This window comes from Nuphar pumila, chromosome 4 (assembly GCF_984573655.1).
Source record: "Nuphar pumila chromosome 4, dmNupPumi1.hap1.1, whole genome shotgun sequence".
NCBI lineage: Eukaryota > Viridiplantae > Streptophyta > Magnoliopsida > Nymphaeales > Nymphaeaceae > Nuphar > Nuphar pumila.
The window spans coordinates 20,152,433-20,172,795 of record NC_143252.1 but is presented as its reverse complement, the minus strand read 5'-3'; the positions used below and the strand labels follow the sequence as shown (position 1 = coordinate 20,172,795).

Sequence of the window (20,363 nt, the reverse complement as noted above, 5' to 3'; positions counted from 1 at the left end):
ATGGCTCCGAACCGGTTCCGGAAGGGGTCGGATCAGGTTCCTGATTCGATTCAGTCTCAATAGTGTTTGGATCCTGTTTTTATGGATCCAACCCAGTTTCAAATGGGATCCGGGTCTGACCCGACCCATACTTAATACGGGTCGGACCCGGCCCGAACCAAAACCCAGGTTAGACCCGGTCCGAAACAGGCCCGGGTCGGACCCGGTCCAAAACAGATACCGGGTTAGACCCGGTCCATCATGGACCCGGGTACGGCCCGGTCCAGACCGGATACCGGGTTCGACCCGGTCCAACATGGACCCGGGTATGATTCGGACAAAACCGGATCCGGGTCCGACCCGGTCCTTAATGGTTCCAGATCGGACCCGATCCTTTCCGGATCAGACCCAGACCCGGTACCTTTATGGGTCCGGGTCAGATCCAAAAGAAAAGAGCAGACCCGATCCACCCAAAAGGGTTTGGATCGGGTCTGTCCACGGGTCAGCTCACCGGACCCGATCCGGTCTTATTTTAAAAACCTAAAACAGAAACCCGATGGTTTCTGTTTCGGTTTTAGGGAAAAAAGGTTTTCGGTTTCCCCCTTTACCGATTTCACGGCGACCCACGTCGCCGTCACGGCGACCGGCGCAACTGCCGGCGACCTGCGTCACCCCACGGTGACGCCGGTCCGGCGTCATCCTCCCCGACAGAAGACGTCGCCCCACAGCGACGATGGTGGCTGCCATCCGATGGTTGAAGTGCACGGCAGCGCCTGCCAGTCCGGCGGCAGCCCCGACGGTGTCAGCAAGGCCTCCGGCGACCGACGGCTGCCCCTACCGGCAAATCGCCCTACGGCGATCAACCCAACCCTATGGCTGAAGGAGCAGGGCAGAGAAAAAAGGGGTTTTAAACCCTTTCCGCCATCGACCGACGACATCTTCCGGCGAAAGCACACCGACGACTGACGGCGCCCTACGGCGACGTCCTATTGCTGGCACCGGCTGGAATCTCCGGCAGACGCCCCACACAGTGAAATGGGGGTTTTGAGGCCCCTGACGCCGGCCATCCGGCGTTCAACCACGGCAACATTTCCTGCATAAGCCGACCACCCTGCAACCCAACGGTGCAGGGGTTTTCTGGTGACGGCTCCGGCAAAATTACCGGCGACGGCAAAACCGGCCTGCAGCCCAACGGCCACAGGTATAATTTTTTTTTTTATGAGTTTTGCCAGTACAGGGAAAAAAAAATGTCGCCCTTTTTCCGGTGACATTTGCCGGTGATGACTGTCGCCTCACGGCGACAGTCTTCGGCTAATCGGTGGTTGTCGCCCCACGGCGACTCCACCGACGCCAAAACGCCGTTACAGCCTACACAGCCACGCGCAGCAGGAATGCGCGGTAAAGTGGGCCCATAACCCAATGTTGGGCGAAACCCTGTGTAAACAAATAGACAGGGAGCGTACCTGGATTCGCCATTGATGGTGTAGGTGATTCGGCGTTCTCCTCAGCCGGTCGACGCCCACAATGAGCCCAGGCCTTATGTCGACGGTGAGCAGGACCCTGTTCTGCTTAAGCTTGAATGCAGAAGTGAGTTTGGGCAGGATATGGCTATGAACTCTCATCAACTTCGTAGCCCCTAACCCCATATATATAATGGAGAATTGGGCAGTTACGTGAATGTGGTCTCTCCACATTCACGTAACTCCCACCCACTACCTCCATCATCCAGTCACTTACGTGACCCACTAACATGGTGTCAAACCGGGTCAGACTGCGGGTTGGACCCGTAACCCATAATGTCCAACAAAGCAGACTTAAGAAGTTAAAATAAGCCCTCATTGACGATCTAAACAATCTTTGATCCTGTGAGCAGCCTTTCTTCAAAGTCAAACAGCTAATTTAAGAGGAAGAAACATTATTTTTAGGACGCTGACAATAATTCAATACAGTTTGATTTTGCAGTTCTTTTGTTCCGGCAGAAATTCCATTTCTATTTGCCCAGTTTTACAACACCAACGCAAAGTTAAAGCTCATTCAAAGTTTATTACTGTGAAATTTAAAAAAGAAAAAGGTAAACAATCAATAAATAAAAGCAGCAATCTCATATGAGGTAATGCTTACACAATACTCTTGAAGCCTGCTCCTTAACAATTATAAACAATAAAACCACATTTTTGCATCCAAGAAATTTGACAAATTTCAACTGAAGTTAGCCAAGTAACAAAAATTTACAACAAGGAGTGGAACATCACAAAAGAAGCACGAAATGTGAAGACTAATCAAAATGCTAAACTTCACAGTCTAAAGAGAAACCAGTTCCCTCTTTTTACGCCGAATTTGAATCAATTACACATCAAAACATCAGATACATAAATACTTCATCGAGAAAGAAAAAGGAAAGAAACTCACAGTGGCTTATTGCCTTCACGAATCGAAAGAGAAATTACCATCACTGTCCACTCCCCTCTTCCTCCAGTTTCTTCACATACGCCTTCAGAACCATGACAATGTCCCTCGCGGGCGCCTGAATTGTGCTCACCAACGAATACGACGGGCCCTGCAACGCCCCGAGGAACTTCGCGTAGATCTCCGCCCTCGAGGGCATCGTCTCCAGCGACTTAAAATCGGCCGGGGAGTAGAATTTCCCCTCGAAAACCGCCCCCGAGTAGTCGTTATCGTCGAGCTTCTTCTCCTTCTGGAAATTCCGGTACTGCTTCAGCGCCCCCGGGATCTCCTCGGTGTGAACGAACATCCAGGCGTTCATTCCCTTCAGGCACGGCTTCAGCGCCTCCCACGGCGTCCCCTCGACCGCCTTCCCGACGAGGGTGTTCTTCGCGACGATCAGTTTGACGGTTTCCGGCAGGGACTGCCGGAGCTCCTGGAACTGCTTCACCGTGAGGCCCTTGTACTTGATTCCGGCGATGAGGTAGCAGTTCTCGATCTGCTGCCGGACAGTCTCCACCGTCTGCTCCTTCTTGGTACGGCTGATGGCCGCCCGGATTCGGGGGAAGGAGGTGGTGGTTCTGAGGGGTTTGGGGGAGGCCTTTTGGAGGTCGAGAAGGGGCTTGGAGAATCGGATTTGGGTGGTGAAGAGTGGTTTGGAGGTGGGGTGGGCGTGGAGGACGGCCTGGGCCTCCATGAGAGAGAGAGAGAGAGAGAGAGAGAGAGAGAGAGAGAGAGAGATGTGGAGGGAGAGGGAGAGGGAGAGGGAGAGGGGGAGGGTGAGATTTTTTGGGTGCCTTATCTGTGTGTCCAAGTCCAAAAGTGACCTCCTACTTGGCATGAAATTACGAAATTAACATAAGTTCGGGATCGGTCCAGATCAGTTTTCATTAGATCCGGTCTGTAGTTGGTCAGCTCAATTTTTGTCCTGCTTGATTCTCTAAGTTGGTTTAAGGGTAGGGATGTAAATGGACCGGATCCAGTATGTTACTTTTATTTATGATTTTTGGCTGTTTTGACCCTATCCATATCCCACTTTTCTATGTATTTAGCTGATCCGGGTCTGATTAGTTTGCATCCCTAGTCTACGGGTGCAACCTGATTGGATACAAGCTGAGTCGTGCTAGACCAAATCTGAATCTGGAATGCAAACCATAGATCTATATGAGTCGTCTGGATCCTAACTAGATTCAAAGAGCTAGGTTTGAATCCAAATCCAAAATATATGTGGTAATACTGGATCCAGTAAAAATAAAATTAAAAACAATCATTCACATGCAAGAAAGATGCAATTGGATTGAATAGTTTTGATGTAAGTCCAAATTAGATCCAACCTAAAATATTGCTCTGAATCCTACTCGAATCTGAAAACAATGAAATCTTTACAAAATGAAATCTGATCAAATTTTAAACCAGATTTGAATTAGATCCAAATCTGAAATAAATCCAAATCAGCAAATCCGAAATAATGTAAGAGGGGCTTGGCCACTATACAGGTGGCTAGGGTTCCACTTTCATGTGCATCAGCTCTTTGCATATAAGAAGGGGCAAGAGCATTATGTCCCTTGCTTGTGCTGAAGCAAGGCGACTCCCTCAGGAAAAGAGGTGTGTCACAGGTTTACACCGCTGGGAAAGCAGCAATAAGTATGGCAGGCATAGCCAGCGCGATTAGGTCTTTGATTCCGGGTGTGGTTTCCTCATTCTTTATGAAAGAAAATCCGAAATAATGTATTGGATTTGGATAAGTTATCCTATTATATCTGATCCGCAGCCCTAGAGAGGCATCTACATGGGTTCATATCATTTACAATAAAAATATAATAAATTGTTGCAAGGGTATATATTTATATACAGTCTATGCTACCTACAATCTAGTTGGAATCTCACAATGCATGTCTTTTGACTCAATCTAACCTAACAGATATATTCGATATGGATGATTTAGTGAAAATTGACCATTGGATCATGTTTTTTTTATGAAAAAATACCTCTTCTTGATTTTGGGAAAAATTAGTGCATTTACAATCTTTGATTTTCACATCACTGGAAAGAATCCATACATAGGTTGGATTCTGGTAATCTATAAGCAGGTTCCTACTAAAAACAATATACAAATCATATCTACAAAGTTAGATTTAACGGAAGAAAAAACAAAACAAAAAATAGAAAACCCCTTTTGTTAAATCGATGGTACGTACAACCGATTGTAAAAAACTTTAACCCTTGCTGCAAATTGGCAGGGCGAACTTGGGTAGTGTCCAGCAAACAAACAAAGGCTAACCTTTAGCCTGAAAAGAAACTTGGCTGAAATAACTCCTTGCTGCACATGTGCACATTGTATCAATGAATTCACTCTAACGTACGATAGATTGAACAGTGAAGATAGATTTGGCATAGTTCATTTAATAAAGTCAAGTTCTTATATACATGAAAAGTTGTAGCAGCCTGCCACTTTTTCAGTCTACCCAGCTTGTCTGTGTGTAAAAATAAAGTTGTTCTGTGCCATGATATCAAGGGTGGTACACACTCTTGTTTGTATGGCAGCAGTACCGATGTGTTTAACATGATTTATTTATTCTGTTATAAGGTTTTGTCATGTCTAATATATCATAAGATCTTATTTTTAGACTGAAAATCAACGGCTCACAATTCATGAAAATAAGAGTGCTTTGAAAATGATATAAAACATCATATTTCAGTCAACTTTAGCATAGAAAAATAGTAAATAGAACCTATTAAATATGATCCAAAGGTTAGATTTTGCATTTGGAGCTTAGATTTATGTAAATCAAACGTGTACCACCATAAGTTATGATATATATATATATATATATATATATATATATATATATATATATATATATATATATAGCTTTCACATCCGTTTGTTGATTTTTCTTAAGGATTAAAGTGAACCATGATAAAATCAATCCATACCATAAGATTTACTTAACAGAGTGGTCGACTACACTACATTCGAACTAGGACGTCATAATTGCAAATTGTTTTAACTCAAGTTAACCCCATAGATGTGTTCGGTATGGTTGATTTGTTAAGGATCAATCATTAGGTTGTGTTCCTTCAACCAACAATTACATTCTCTTTAACTATGAAAGTTTGATGCAATTACAACTGTTAATTTTTTAATGGCCAAGAAGACCTGCACACACGTAGGAATCTAGTAATTCAAATGCCGACTCTTATTGCACTGCACATCTATAAGATTAGATTTACAACCCCACCCCAAAACTTGCTCGAGCCAACAGGTTGCTTTCTCCAACATCAATTCTCTTGTGGCAACTTTTATTTATTTTATTTTATTTCTGTTAGGATTTGAGATTTCAATATTTGCTTTCCATGACGTTTTGATAACATTCAAGGGTAAGGTTTCTGGGAGAACAATTTATTTAGCTACTTAGCTATGTGGAACGATTGGTCTGACTGTTCAAACTACCAAATCCTGTTCTGGTATTGCTGAAACAATGCGTTGAGATCGGTGTTGGCAGGCCAAACACCACATTTCAACACCTTTCATGACATGATGTTTTTGGCAACTCCATCTCTCAACATCACACATTGGCAAAACGATATTTTCGCAACATACTGAAACTGTGTTTCCATCAGAATACAAGGCTCACAAACATGGTCTTATAGTTTTCCTAAATCTAACACAATGCTTCCAGGGAGCTTGAATTGCTTCTCTTTTGTTTTGAATGATTCACGTGTTAAATTGGTTTATAAAGGCCAATGCAGGAAATTTCCATTTTATTTGTTCAAATTGACACCAGGTACATGTTTGATCAATAATATGTAACTCCTTGAGTCGATGGTTCTAAAATGAAATAGGAAAAGATGTGGAAATATAAAATTTTACTCTATTATGAGCTCTCGAAAGTGTATTAGACATGCCATGGACCCGACTAATCAGACTCATGCTTGATGGTTCACCATACCGAAATCCCTTAAACTGGCATTAATCTCTTCTCCCAGGCTCCAGCCTCTCAGCCACCTCAAGTTCGGGCAAAAGTAGGCATGCCAAGCAAAATGTCAAGGATCTGGCGAGCACGCTCTCTGCAGCCAAATGACTTGGGAAGCTATCAAGAACTGATGCACAAAAGGGAAAGCCCCTTCAAATCCCATCGAAAAAGGCTATACACATCCCACTTTGTGTTTGTCTTGCCTTTGCAAGACTCATGGGCGGGGACAAGACAGCCCCCGCTTTGTCCCATTTTTCTGGGATGCCCGAGGGTGTCCCGGATGCAGGTGTCTGGGTTGCTCAAGTCCAAGGTTGCGAACACCCCCTTAATGATCCAAAAAATTATAGGCCGAACCAGGACAGAACACCCAAACTCGGCACAGAAATTGTCCTAAACAGGACAGTTCCTTACAATCCTTGAATCCAACTAGCACGAATTCACATCAAAACAATCAATAACACAAGCTGATCCGCTTGGGGAGCTCATGCGCCTAGATCCCATGGTGTTTTGATGATTGGGCAATATACTAAAAGACTGAACAATATACTAAGCGACTGAACCCAGATTAAACCCACTTAACGATCAATTGCAATGAAAGACGGCCAATGCTCCAATGCGTGATATAGAGATCGTCCCACAACAAGAGCAAGCCTCGATATGAATGCTTTGCTCAGTCTACAGACATTTGAAGCGTTGGTACATCTATTCAAGTAACGTTTTCTCAAAACCCCAAAAGGCTGCATTCATCCTTCCCATCAGGAGGATGTTTCTGAAAGCCAAGTTGGGAACTCTGCCTCTACGTTAGCACAAATCTGTCACTTGATGGTATCTGGCTGCAATTGCTTTTTCAACTTTCGATCATGGTTGAGCATGGTGCTAACGCTCTCAACTATTAAAATTGTCTGCATAAACATGAGTGAATTTGGACATCAGCAAGCACGCACACACACACACAACTACATGTGCAAATCACAGTTTACCAGTTCAAAACCCAATTGTACGGTTGTATAACCGGTGGGGGTCAGCCTAACCCCAGCTTGCCTATCAAAAAACAAAAAACAAAACAAGGGCCCCAACATATGCATATTTCAGAACCATCTCGCAGTCTGAAAAGCACCAGCCTGATGGAATGGGAATTGGTAAGAGAAGGAGAGCTCCATGTGTAAACTCTTAACTATCCACACTGGATTGGATCACACCAGGCTCATGTAGACTGAAAAAAAAATGAGAGGCACGTAATTGGACCAGGATCCAATGACCTGACAGATTATGAACACATGATAGGATCATGGCCTAAATCATCCAAACAGAAACTTCCAACAGCTCCACAATGGTTGAATCTGTGTAGAACATTTCTCAGAAGTGGGTCGACCATCTCTCTCTCTCTCTCTCTCTCTCTCTCTCTCTCTCTCTCTCTCTCTCTCTCTCTCTCTCAGAACGATGGTCATGATGTACACAGTCATGAGAATGCTCTGATCATCTATTTGATCATATATAAAACACTCATTACAGATAGAAGAATACCTGGAAGCAAGCATAGGCTAGTCCTGTTGCGAAGTAGAAGTTTGCATTGCCAGTACCCTAGAAATTTCATGAGAAGTTACTTCAGGGAAAAGGCTCTTCAAAGACATGCAAATGCTAGTTTGGCATACTTAAGCCATAGAAAATTTTTCTTCACACACATTCACAATGACATGTACGGGGAGCAGCACGGATGTGTGTGTGTGTGTGTGTGTGAGAGAGAGAGAGAGAGAACCCTCCAAATCCAAAGGTTGTACATCACAGGGCTCAAAAGATGGACTCCAACATAACCTCCCACCAGCAGAAAGGAGAAACGCATCTCTGCATATTATCACCTCGCATGCATGAAATATTTTGTGAAAGAACCACAAAAACCATATCACAGGCCAATATAAAACAACTTAAAAGTCAGAACATTCACCTGCAAGTTCATTCACAAAGAGGCCCATGAGGCCCAAATATAGAGAAGAGTCTCCAACCTATTAGCCATTGAAAAATGACATGTAATCAGTACAAATTCCACAAGGCACAGTAAAAAACAATCAAACACATAAATGTTATGTGCAAAGGTGCGCAACCCCCCCCCCCCCACACACACACACACAAAACATAGCCACGGAAGCACAACAGGAAATAAGTGCAACCGTTTGATGACTATTCACACCCTAAGAAAAAAAAGGCAAGTTTACTTCAGAAATGGCGTGTAAATTAATTTTGACAATTAGTATTTTCTTGAAGAAAAATAGCCTCTTTTTCAAGTTGCACATAACTTTACAACTTTTTGAGAGCTCCCTTTCCATCAAAACTCAATCCAACTATAGAAATTCCCACAGCATTATCAAACTATGTTTCCTTGAAATATCAATAACCATGGCAGTGAGGAATAAGCGGCAGACGGTGTGAGGGTAAAAACTGACTCAAACGGGGCAGCATGAATGTGTGTGCATGTATGCTTTACATGTATATGTTTATCTGTTGGATTCCAAGCAAATGTAGGAAGCAACAGTCTTGAAGGAAAACGTAAAATCATTCTATGACGATATCCATGCATCCGTATTTTGTTGGGTATTCTATTGTGTTGTTTAACCATACGCACATGTGCATGTGTAGATATGCAATATCACAGACCACACACTTATATTGAAGAGCCTAAGTTCACAAGTCTTGGACAAATAATTATTAGCATAAAAGCGATTCCAAACTCCATTCTGCTGCATCTTACAAATGTCACCAGGTAGAATGTATACAAATGAGTTTCATCATTGGTTAGAAGAGTACAAAGGAGTGCTTCTTTACTAGCTATAGGCATTAGGAAATGTGCTTCCACCTTCGAAGCAAGCCAGTAACATGTACCAGGTTGAGTTGCAGAATCTAGAACCCATGTCAGAGTCAGTCACCCACAGACAAGAATTCAGCTAATAAATTCAAAACATTGGCTTAAGGATGTGCTATGATTAACATATCAGAAGAAGCCCAGAAGGATAGACTATCTAAATGCAATATAAAAGTCCCCCATAAGATCTCTAGAACAACAAATCCAAGTTTAGAGGTAAAACAAGCTTTAAAACATTGAAGGGAGAGAGAGATAAAGTGATATAAAGGCAACTTACTGAAGGATAAGATTTAAGCATTGAAGAGAGCATCATATACACATATGCAAGGAAGCATGGCCGGTGGTACAAGCGCAAAGCCAGCGGCAACATCATGAATAGGATATTTGCATGAAATACCATCAAAAAAAAACTTCTGAAGAAGTCAAAGACTTCAGCAAAGAAATACCTGGATTGAATTGCCATCAAAGAGCATATCTACATAAGATCGACAAAGAGACAACTATTGATGCATAACAGACTAGACTACAACTCACCATAAGACACCCGAATTTGGAGATAGATCCGACACGGTTAAGATGAACCCATAAGTTCTGCATATCCAATAAGAAGAAAAAATTAAACAGAAAAACGAGGTCAAAGCATCAGAATAATAATAGGGACCTGAGGAAACTCAACGGAGACATACCCAACTCATAATCATGAACATAATGAATCAAACCAGAAGAAACCAAAATATACGTCATTAAAAAGATTTTGTAAATTACTTTAAAATAAAGGGTAGCAATAAATCACATTAATGTGACATGCATAACAACATTAGATTTCATCAAGCAGTGAATGCATATGTATAAATGTGTGTGTGTGAGAGGTAACAAACCTTACTTTTTGAACATTTCTGGCAGACCACCATAACGTGAAAGGGCAATGCTACACAAAAACAATACATACGACCACCAAAATATTGCCCACAGCATAAAGTTCATGACCACTCTGCATGAGAAGCTATGAACTTGAACATGACTTTTTTCAGTGTGTTGAGTTTGGCTATGTGTTACATGATAGGCCCCAGTCAGCACAGATTTGAAAAGTTTCTTTGGAGGAGAATCGGTGCCATAACCTAACAACAGAATCACCTGAAAATGGAAACAGCATGACATACATGAGTTATGAACCCAACAGATGGCGAGCCACTTCCAGATATTTTCTTGGATGTATTCTGCTTCTTTCTGGAATATCCCAGGTATGACAATCATGACTCAAGAAGAGTAGAATACATACAGGTATCACCATGATAGCGGGATAAAGAGAAAGATGAGTAGCAATAACCCATCCAAAAGCTGCCAAGGGTGCACTACCTGCAAGAATCTAGAACTGACTCGTAAAAATCGAGAATCCCAGGAAAAGAAAAGAAAATTGCAAGAAGCACATTCTGTAGAGAGAAACAATATGAGCAGTTGAATTTCTACAGTCACCATAGGCAATCAACTGTCATAATGCAATTTACTGAAAAGAATTTCTATAAAAGAGCATTAGCTTTCTTCATTTATTCACATGGCCCTTAATTTTGTTGTTGAAATCATCTAAGCATTTTTATGTGTCAACAGAAAACACTTTCGAGGGCCAATAAATAATCAGAGTTAAATCAAATTTCTACCACTTCTTTTCCAATTTCATTTGTGAACCATTGGCTCAAGGAGTTACATATTGATCGAAGTAGTACCTGGTGTCAATTTTTGGAAAAAACAAAATGAAAATTCCCCACATTGGCCTTCAAAAACCAAGTAAACATGTGAATCATTCAAAACAAAAGAAACAATTCAAGCTCGCTGGAAGCCTTGATTTGAATTTAGGAAAACTATACTTGTAGAGTTCCACCATGAAGGATTATGATGTTTATTTAGGGGCATTAGTTCATTTCCATGCATCGCTTCATATACCACAAGCATAGGTATTTCAGTCCTTTGTTCATATATATCTCCACGGTGACTGGCCAACAATGATTTATGCTTTGTTCGTAGAAAGTAATTTTTAGTCATCTGTTTTCATCAACTCCCCCTGTGTATAACTGTTTAGTTATACACTGCCGGTCCCAAGCCCGGATAAAGGAGGAGGGTTGCGGTAGGCCAGTGACAGCCAGCATAAAAACTTAGTCATAGTCATACCCTATGAATATTAACCAATATGAGAATTTTGTTGGGGCGTTCCCTACTGAGCGACGCGATGTACTCTATAGGCTCAGAGGCAGTGATAAATGGGCAAGGGTTGCTAGGTCGTCGCCCGAAAGTGACGCGTCACACCGGCGCCTAGGTGTGGTGTCAAATAGGCAAGGGTTCCCTCACTTTGTTGGACGGGTGGAGGTAAAGAAGTTAGCCCAAGATCATAAAATTAGGTTAGCCACTTGGAACATAGGGTCTTTAACTGGTAAGTTGGTAGAGTTAGTAGATGTTATGTGTAGGAGAAAGATTGATATTTTATGTCTACAAGAGACCAAATGAGTAGGTGAGAAGGCAAAAGTGATAGAACCTTGGGGATATAAGATTTGGTATACAGGAATAAATAGAAATAGGAATGGAGTAGGGATTGTTATGAGTCGTGAGTTTATAGATAATGTAGTTGAGGTTCGTAGGAAGGGTGATAGGATTTTACTTATTAAATTAGTATTAGGTACGGATATTATTAATAATATTAGTGTTTATGCACCTCAAGTCGGTTTAGATGATTCCATTAAGCGTCAATTTTGGGAAGATTTAGATGGAGTAATACAAGGGATATCTTATGGAGAAAAGCTTTTCATCGGTGGTGACCTTAATGGACATGTAGTCATTAGTAGGGATGGATTTGAGAGTATCCATGAAGGCTACGGTACAGGAGAAAGAAACGAAAGTGGAGAAAGGATTTTAGATTTTGATTTGTCATATGATATGATCTTAGCAAACACTTGGTTTAGGAAAAGGAAGTCTCACCTAGTAACATTTAAAAGTGGGGTTAATATGAGTCAGATAGATTTTTTCCTACTTAGAAAGAGAGATAGGGGTTGTTGCATCGATTGTAAGGTTATACCGGGAGAAAGTGTAGCTACACAACATAGAGTCTTAATTTTAGATCTTAGAATTAGACAATGTCGCAAAAGGGATAGACATAGGATAGATCCTAGAATTAAGTGGTGGGCACTGAAAGGAGCTAAACAGAGAATGTTTGTAGAGCAGGTAGTTAAGGAAGCTAATTGATGTCTCGATGAGGATTCAGAATCAATGTGGAATAAGATAGCGGGTGGCATGAGAAAAGTGGCTAAGGAGGTATTGGGTGAGTCTAAAGGCGGTGCACCGCTAGGTAAGGATACATCATGGTGGAACGAGGATGTCAAATTAGCTATTAAGGTTAAAAGAGAGTGTTATAGAAATCTAAGAGTCGTGATAATGAGAATTTGGAGAAGTATACGATAGCAAAGAAGGAAGCTAAAAAAGTAGTTCAAAACGCGAGGGATAAGGTATATAAGAAGGTTTATGACAAGTTGGATACCAAAGAGAGCGAGAAGGATATTTATAGGCTTGCAAAGATGAGAGATAGGAAATCGAGGGATCTGGGTATGGTTAGATGTATCAAAGATAAAACACAAAGGGTTTTAGTCAAAGATGAAGAGATTAAGAAGAGATGGAAAGATTATTTTGATAAGCTTTTTAATGGAAGTCATGCTCAGGATCTTGGAGACTTGTCCATTCCTTTTCATGAAATGAATCGTGACTTCATGCGCAAGATTCAAAAGAAAGAAATTGCAGAGGCTTTGAAGAAAATGAAATCAAGAACGACAGTTGGCCCAGATGGTATACCTATCAAGGCTTGAAAATGCTTGGGAGAGAAAGGTTTAGAATGGTTGACAAATCTTTTTAACAAGATTTGGCGAACAAATAAGATGCCTAATGAGTGGAGGAAGAGTACTTTGGTGCCTCTATATAAGAATAAGGGTGATATACAAGATTGCACAAACTATTGTGGTATAAAACTCATGAGTCATACTATGAAACTTTGGGAGAGGGTGATTGAGTCTAGGTTGAGGAAGGTTGTCATGATATCGGAGAATCAATTTGGTTTTATGCCTGGAAGATCAACTATGGAAGCTATACATCTTCTTAGACAACTTATTGAGAGAAATAGAGAGAGGAACAAAGATTTGCATATGGTTTTTATTGATTTGGAGAAGGCATACGATAGAGTACCTAGGGACGTTCTCTGGTGGACAATGATGAAGAAAGGTGTTTCTCTCAAGTACATTAGTATAATTAAGGATATGTATAAAGGAGTAGTAACCAATGTCCGCACTTGTGGAGGGGTGACAACCAATTTTCCTATAACGGTGGGGTTACATCAAGGATCTGCTATAAGCCCTTTCCTATTTGCTATAGTGATGGATGAGCTTACGAGATCAATTCAAGAAAATGTGTTGTGGTGTATGTTGTTTGCTGATGATATTGTTTTGATTGATGAGTCTAGAGCTGGGGTTAATGCCAAGTTAGAATTATGGAGACAGACATTGAAAGCAAGAGGTTTTAAGTTGAGTAAGAGTAAGACAGAATATATGGAATGTCGGTTTAGTAAGCAACGAAGTAGTGATGGGAGTGTAGTGAAACTTGGTGAGCAAGAAATATCGGTGGATGATTGTTTCAAATATTTGGGATCTATCATTCAAAAGTATGGAGAAATTGATGGAGATGTAAATCATAGGATAAAGGTTGGGTGGATGAAATGGAAAAGTGCAACTGGAGTGTTATGCGATCGTAGAATGTCATTGCGGTTGAAAGAAAAGTTTTATAGGACGACTATTAAGCCCACTTTACTATATGGTACGGAATGTTGGGCTGCCAAGAGACATCATATTCAAAAAATGAGTGTAGCTGAGATGCGTATGCTTAGATGGATGTGTGGAAATACAATAAAAGATAAGATTCGAAACGAGGAGATACGTAAGAAGGTAGGTGTTGCACCCATTGAAAATAAGATGAAAGAGAATCGTTTACGGTGGTTTGGACATATTCGACGAAGGCCTAATGATGCTCCAGTTAGAAGGATGGAGAAATGGGAAAATATATTAGTTAAAAGAGGTCGGGGTAGGCCTAGGAAAACTTGGAGGGAAATGATAGGAAAGGATATGAATGCTTTGAACCTCAACGAGGACATGGCATTGGATAGAAATGATGGGAGGAGAAGGATTCATGTGGAAGACCCAAAATGATTTTCTTTGTTGGTTCATATCGCCGACCCCAATTGTTTTGGGATGAAGGCGTAGTTGTTGTTGTTATTGTTGTTGTTGTTGTTGTTGTTTTCATCAACGTCTACAGAGTGATTGCTCCAATTATGCTTAACGCTCTGTTTCTCACATCACTTAAAGATTTTTCCGATAGGATTTGGTAGTTTGGACCAGTCAGACCAATTGCTTCACATAGCTAGCTAAATAAATTGTTCACCTAGAACTGACCCTTGAATGTTATCAAAACATTATGGAAAGCAAAGATTGAAATCTCAAATCCTAACAGAAATAAAATTAAAAAAAAATGACACAATAGTATTGCTGCTGGAGAAATTTTTTCAACTGATCCTGAAATGCCAAAACTGGGGGAAAGGAGGGAGGGAGGGGTTGCAATTGCCCCCCAGGTTTAAAAAATTCCAGTATGCTTGGTGGCTTGTTATTTTCATTTGCATCTAAAAATCATTTATTTTAAAGGATATTTCCCTAAAAAAAACAGTTTTGGGGAATTTATTACCCAAAAAAATTATTGCCTCTTAAGCCATAGGATTTACAGTTTTCAAATCAAGGCCTGTGGCTAAGGGGTATACACAAGAATGTGATCTCAATTTTGAAAAGATAATTAGTCTAATAGCTCAGACCAGTGTTGTCTGTATTCTACCATATTGTACAATACGGTACGCTACATATCGATGCAAGAGATCGATATGACACACATTAGTTGGTACGATACGTATCGATGCAAGAGATCGATATGATACACAGCCATATCTCGATACTAGTGTGTATCGCATATATCGTACGACACGGTGACTGCAGACTTAAAAATGGGCAAAATCGTGTTTTTATGTTTTGGGGTTTTAAAGAGCTTTTGAGGGTTGAAACCTTCATTCGTATAGAACATACTGGAGAGCTTCCCACGCAACTTAGGAGCAGTGAGACCGTTTTAGGGGCTGATCTTTGCGTCGAGGCGAGGGTTTTCGTGATTTCATCAAGTAAGAGTGCATTTCCACTATTTTTTCACTCAAAGAAGTGGGTTAAGGTAAAAAAATGCATTTTCACCATTTTTTTCACTCAAAAAAATGAGTTAATGTAAAAAATCTTTATCATGAATAAAATTACAAAGCTACTCTCCGAAAAAATTCTGGCTCAAAAGATCCTCGAAAATTAAAGATTTATATAAAGGTAGAAATCGGGCTCCAAACTCCTTCAACAAAGATGACATCAGATGATCCAACATGGCAACGAAGCACTCAAATAATGAGTAAAAATCGAGTGCAACTACTGCCATAATATTTTTACTTATGTAATATGAAAGTATAAGTCTTGTCGCATGTTCTTAATTGCAAGATACTTAATATTCTTGCATTGTTCATGTGAGAGTTGATGTTTGATGATGTCTTATGCAGCTCGCAGAGACATAAATGCTTCATATGTGATGTTATGGTTGCATTTTGTGCACTTCATCATTGTTTTGTGTGTAAATATTTTTTAGAATTTTCACTATTTTTCTGGTTTTTCTGACTTTTTAGGAATTAAAAAAAAATCAAATTTTATGATTTTTTACGATACGATACGTATCTTATTTTGAGCCCGACCGATACAGGTTACAATACGATACTTACAACCTTGGCTCAGTATTATCTCACTCTTAAATTGGGAATTGCATCAATTGGACATAAAAGTGTGCTCTTATACAATAACCCACACGAGGAAGTGTATGCATCAATGTTGAGAAAAGCATTAAGGTGTAGAAAGGTGCTCCACCACCTATAAACAATGCACAAGCCTTGAAGTGTCAAGTGTAAGCTTCACAAATAAATATTAAAAAACTTTGCAAAACTAAAAAAACAAATAAATAGAAACAAATGCATTCTTTATGAAGCAACAATAGATAACAAATAAAGAATATAAAATAAATACTAAAACCAGTTTCAAACAATAACAGTTGATATCAATAGACCCAAAAAAGAAAATATTTCCTGAGAAGCAATTTACAAGAAAATTGATCTTTTTTTTTTATCTATCAAATCATCCCCATAATGTAACAACCAACTTTAAACCAGAGTTACCGAAAGCTTCTTAAACAGGTGGGAAGCTCGCTTCCCGAAAACGCTTTGGAAGCACGATACTTCTCGCTTCCGAAACTTGATGAGAACCTTAATTCCCCCATGCTTCTCTTGTGGTTTCCACACGCTTCATTTATTCTTATTATATATTCTCTTACTCAACTTTTCATGATTTTTATGTGTGACTCTTCTCACTCATTTCCATGTGCTTTCGCTAAATTGGTAGTCATCATTTTTAGATTTTGTTAAAAATTTAATTCTTGCACTAAAAAATCATGAAAATTAATAATCACTTCTATTTTAGTTTTTATTTGTGTTTCATTTTGATTCTCATTCAATTCTTATATTTTTTTTTTATTCCTCGCTTCCCGCTTCCTATATATTTTAAAATGCATTGCTTCTCACTTTTGCTTCCCGTATCATTTCCCGCTTCCGCTTCCTAGCCTTAAACCATGATATTTTCTAAACCCTTCAACAATCAAAGTCATCTCCATGTCTTTCAATATCCATATCCTCATATCTTGGTAAGAAGATAGCTTAAACACTCGACCATAGCTTGCAACAAATTTTAATATAGGGCAAAAATATGCAAAGATTGAAAGACAAAGCATTAGTATAATAGAATCTAGAAATAGCATGATGCTCATCCTTTCTTTCTTCTTTCCTCAATGCTTTATTGGATGTAGATTGTCATGCTTCTTTAGTTACAAATTGATCCACGAATCCAATTGGATTTGTCTTCCAACACCACCATTGTCATAAACATCCAATAAAGGAACAAGGTCATAAAAGACCCATATGACTTAGATGATGACGGGATCATTGAGAAGGAAGATCCAATATTTCCTATGAATCATAATTGGTTGGAAACAAACTTCATTATAAGTGCAAATGAACATGTCCCTATTGAACATGTCATCATATCATGATTCACAAAATGGGTATAGGAAAGGCAAAACTACATCGTCATATATAAACCTATATCACCCTTTATCTTGCTATACAAACATTTATTTTCCTTTGTTTGTATACAATAAACATCTAACTAGAGTTATCAAAAACGCGCCTTGAGGTGCAATTTTTTTTTTTTACAACAAGATTTGTGTAGGTTAATCTCATATATTTTCCAGTTATTTCAGTTATGTAATCAGTTTCGTAGTATATTACTATATTTTAACTTTTGTTTTTTAATCTCGTATATTTTTCAGTTATTTCAGTTATGTAATTAGTTTCTTAATATATTTTAACTTTTGCAGGTTAATCTCATATATTTTCCAGTTATGTAATCAGTTTTTTAGTAACTTTTATATGTTAATCTCATATTTTTTAGAACAATCTCATATATTTTAACTTTTGTAGGTTAATCTCATATATTTTCTAGTTATTTCAGTTATGTAATCAGTTCCTTAGTACATTTTATCTTTTGTTGGTTAATCTCATATATTTTCCAGTTATGTAATCAGTTTTTAGTTACTTTTATACGTTAATCCTAAGTCACAGGGACTCGGCAAAGCAGGTGCCGCACCCGCGTCAACGCGACACGATGCGGGTGCGGCACCGGATGCGGTCTAACACGACCTTGGGTGCGGTCAACGCACCCAGGGTCATTTTGGTCCAATTTTTCAGACATTAAAAAAAAACAATGAAAAAGGAAGATTAGGGCAAAAAAAAAAAATTGCCCTAATCTCCTTTGCTCTCCCGCGCAGCTCAGCTCGAGTCCTCCCAACGCCACCTCCTCCTCTCCCGCGCAGCTCAGGTACCCTCTAGCTCCCTCTCTCTCTCTTCTTGTGTCGGCAATGGAGGGGTCGAGCCCCCTTGCTCCCTCTCGCTCTCATGTTGGGTCGGCAGGGGAGGGGCTGAGCCCCCCCAGCTCCCTCTCGCTCTCTTGTTGGATCGGCAGGGGAGGGGCCGAGCCCCCCTTGCTCCCTCTGATTTCGGCAGGGGAGGGAACGAGCCCCCCCTCTCGCTCTCTTGTTGGGTCGGCAGGGGAGGGGTAGAGCCCCCTTTCCTGCTCCCTCTTATTTCAGGGGAAGGGCTGAGTCCCTCCCTGTTATTGGCAGGGGATATATATATATATATATATATATATATATATATATATATATATATATATATATATATATATATATATATATATATATATATAATGTTTGTATAATTGATTTGAAATTTTGAATGTATTTTTTTTTTGTTTTCAGGATAAAAATGATGGATAAAGGGAAAAGACTTGTGTCATCCTCATCCCAACATTTGAGTTTTACTGATAGTTGTAGTGGGACTGATGAGGTGGGGCCACTATGGGTACATGTAGATAAACTTGCAAAAACTGGAGAAGGGGGTGGTGAAAACAAGAGATTTCGATGCAGCTCTGCGAAAGAGATTTTGTTGGGTCTTACACAAGAGTGAAGGCTTATTTGTTGAAGATACCAGAACATGGCATTTTAGGATGTAGAAAAGTTGATGAGGCAATACGAAGACAACACAAGAAAATACAAGAAGAGAGAGACAATGACTGATTCTTGTGCAGTTAGTGTGCCATTTGCAAGCCACCAAGAAGATGCTGAAAAAAAAAGAAAAGTCAATGTAAAAGGTAGAGGAACGATACAAGCAGCATTCAATACATATGAAAGAAAAGAATTGGATAGAAAAGTTGGGAGGTATTTTTATTCTAGTTCACTCCCATTTAATGTGGCTAGAAATCCTTATTGAAAGGATTTAGTAACATCCTTGGCAAATTGGAATTTAAGTGGCTATGTGCCTCCAAGCTTAGAAAAAATACGAACCACACTTCTTGCAGAAGAGAGGGCAAATGTGGAGAGGTTGTTGGAGATTAAAAAATATTCATGGGAGAAAAATGGAGTTTCTATTGTGTCTAATGGATGGACAGATATTCAAAGGTGTTCACTGATCAATTTCATTGCTTCTTCGCTTAGTGGCCCAGTATTCTTGAAAGTAGTTGACGCATCTGGAGAATATAAAAATGCAGAGTATTTGAAAGGGTTGTTTATAAAAGTCATAAAAGAAGTGGGTGATCAGAATGTTGTATAAATTATTACAGACAACGCTCCAGTTTATAAAAGTGCAGCGTTGAGTTTGGAGAGTGACTACCCTCATATTTTTTGGACTCCCTGTGTAGCACACAACTTAAATCTGGCCCTAAAGAGCATATGCAACCCCCAAAGAAGAAGAAAATTCACAAGCATATGCTTTATGTTTATGGATTGAAGATTTAAAAAGAAATGTCAAAAGCATTACAAATTTTATTGTTAACCACCATCGTGGTAATACTATATTTAATAGACATTCTGACTTGAAATTGCGAAGGTAGTTTAAACACGTTTTGCGTCCATCATTGTGATGGTGAAGAGGATTAAAAAAGTGAAGAATGTTTTGGTTAGCATGGTGACTGATGAAAATTAGACATTCTATCATGTTGATGATGATGTCAAGGCTCAAGAAATTAAGACATTCTATCGCGTTGACCACACCTAGGAGGTGACTCGGCAAAACAGGTGCCGCACCCGCGTCGATGCGATGCGGGTGCGCGTGCGGTCAACACGACCCTGGGTGTGGTCAACGCACCCAGGATCATTTTCGTCCACTTTTCAGAGTTTAAAAAAATAAAAAATTCCACGATGAAAATGAAGATTAGGGCAAATTTTTTTTGCCCTAATCTCTCATCTCCTCTCCCGCTCAGCTTGAGCTCTCTCCTGCCGATGCCACCTCCTAGACTCCTCTCGTTTCGCAGGTACGTACCCTCTCTCGCTCTCTTCTTGTGTCGGCAGGGGAGGGGTCGAGCCCC

The 20,363-nt window shown here is 40.1% G+C and overlaps 2 protein-coding genes across 3 annotated transcripts in view; both read right to left on the bottom strand.

Moving 5' to 3' along the window:
* Nucleotides 1–2,150: 2,150 nt before the first annotated feature.
* EMB3136 (Ribosomal protein L10 family protein) lies at nt 2,151–3,180 on the bottom strand. The gene has a single exon (XM_090002644.1). The coding sequence runs from the start codon at nt 3,116–3,118 to the stop codon at nt 2,429–2,431; it is 690 nt and encodes a 229-aa protein (XP_089858770.1). The 5' UTR covers nt 3,119–3,180; the 3' UTR covers nt 2,151–2,428.
* Nucleotides 3,181–6,956: 3,776 nt separating this feature from the next.
* Nucleotides 6,957–20,363, bottom strand: part of LOC149839581 (uncharacterized) — a 68,220-nt gene continuing 54,813 nt past the window's right edge. For both annotated transcript variants that reach the window (XM_090002645.1, XM_090002646.1), the window contains 8 exons: nt 10,532–10,608; nt 10,136–10,386; nt 9,787–9,843; nt 9,530–9,698; nt 8,341–8,398; nt 8,155–8,240; nt 7,923–7,979; nt 6,957–7,300 (listed from right to left, as the gene is read on the bottom strand). In XM_090002645.1, coding sequence (XP_089858771.1) covers nt 7,214–7,300; nt 7,923–7,979; nt 8,155–8,240; nt 8,341–8,398; nt 9,530–9,698; nt 9,787–9,843; nt 10,136–10,386; nt 10,532–10,608 — 842 coding nt within the window. In that variant the 3' untranslated portion in view covers nt 6,957–7,213. The remainder of the gene's footprint in view (nt 7,301–7,922; nt 7,980–8,154; nt 8,241–8,340; nt 8,399–9,529; nt 9,699–9,786; nt 9,844–10,135; nt 10,387–10,531; nt 10,609–20,363) is intronic.

What these genes read in the sequence shown, in the direction of transcription:
- EMB3136 (XM_090002644.1), bottom strand. Translation starts at nt 3,118, where the DNA reads ATGGAGGCCCAGGCCGTCCTCCACGCCCACCCCACCTCCAAACCACTC.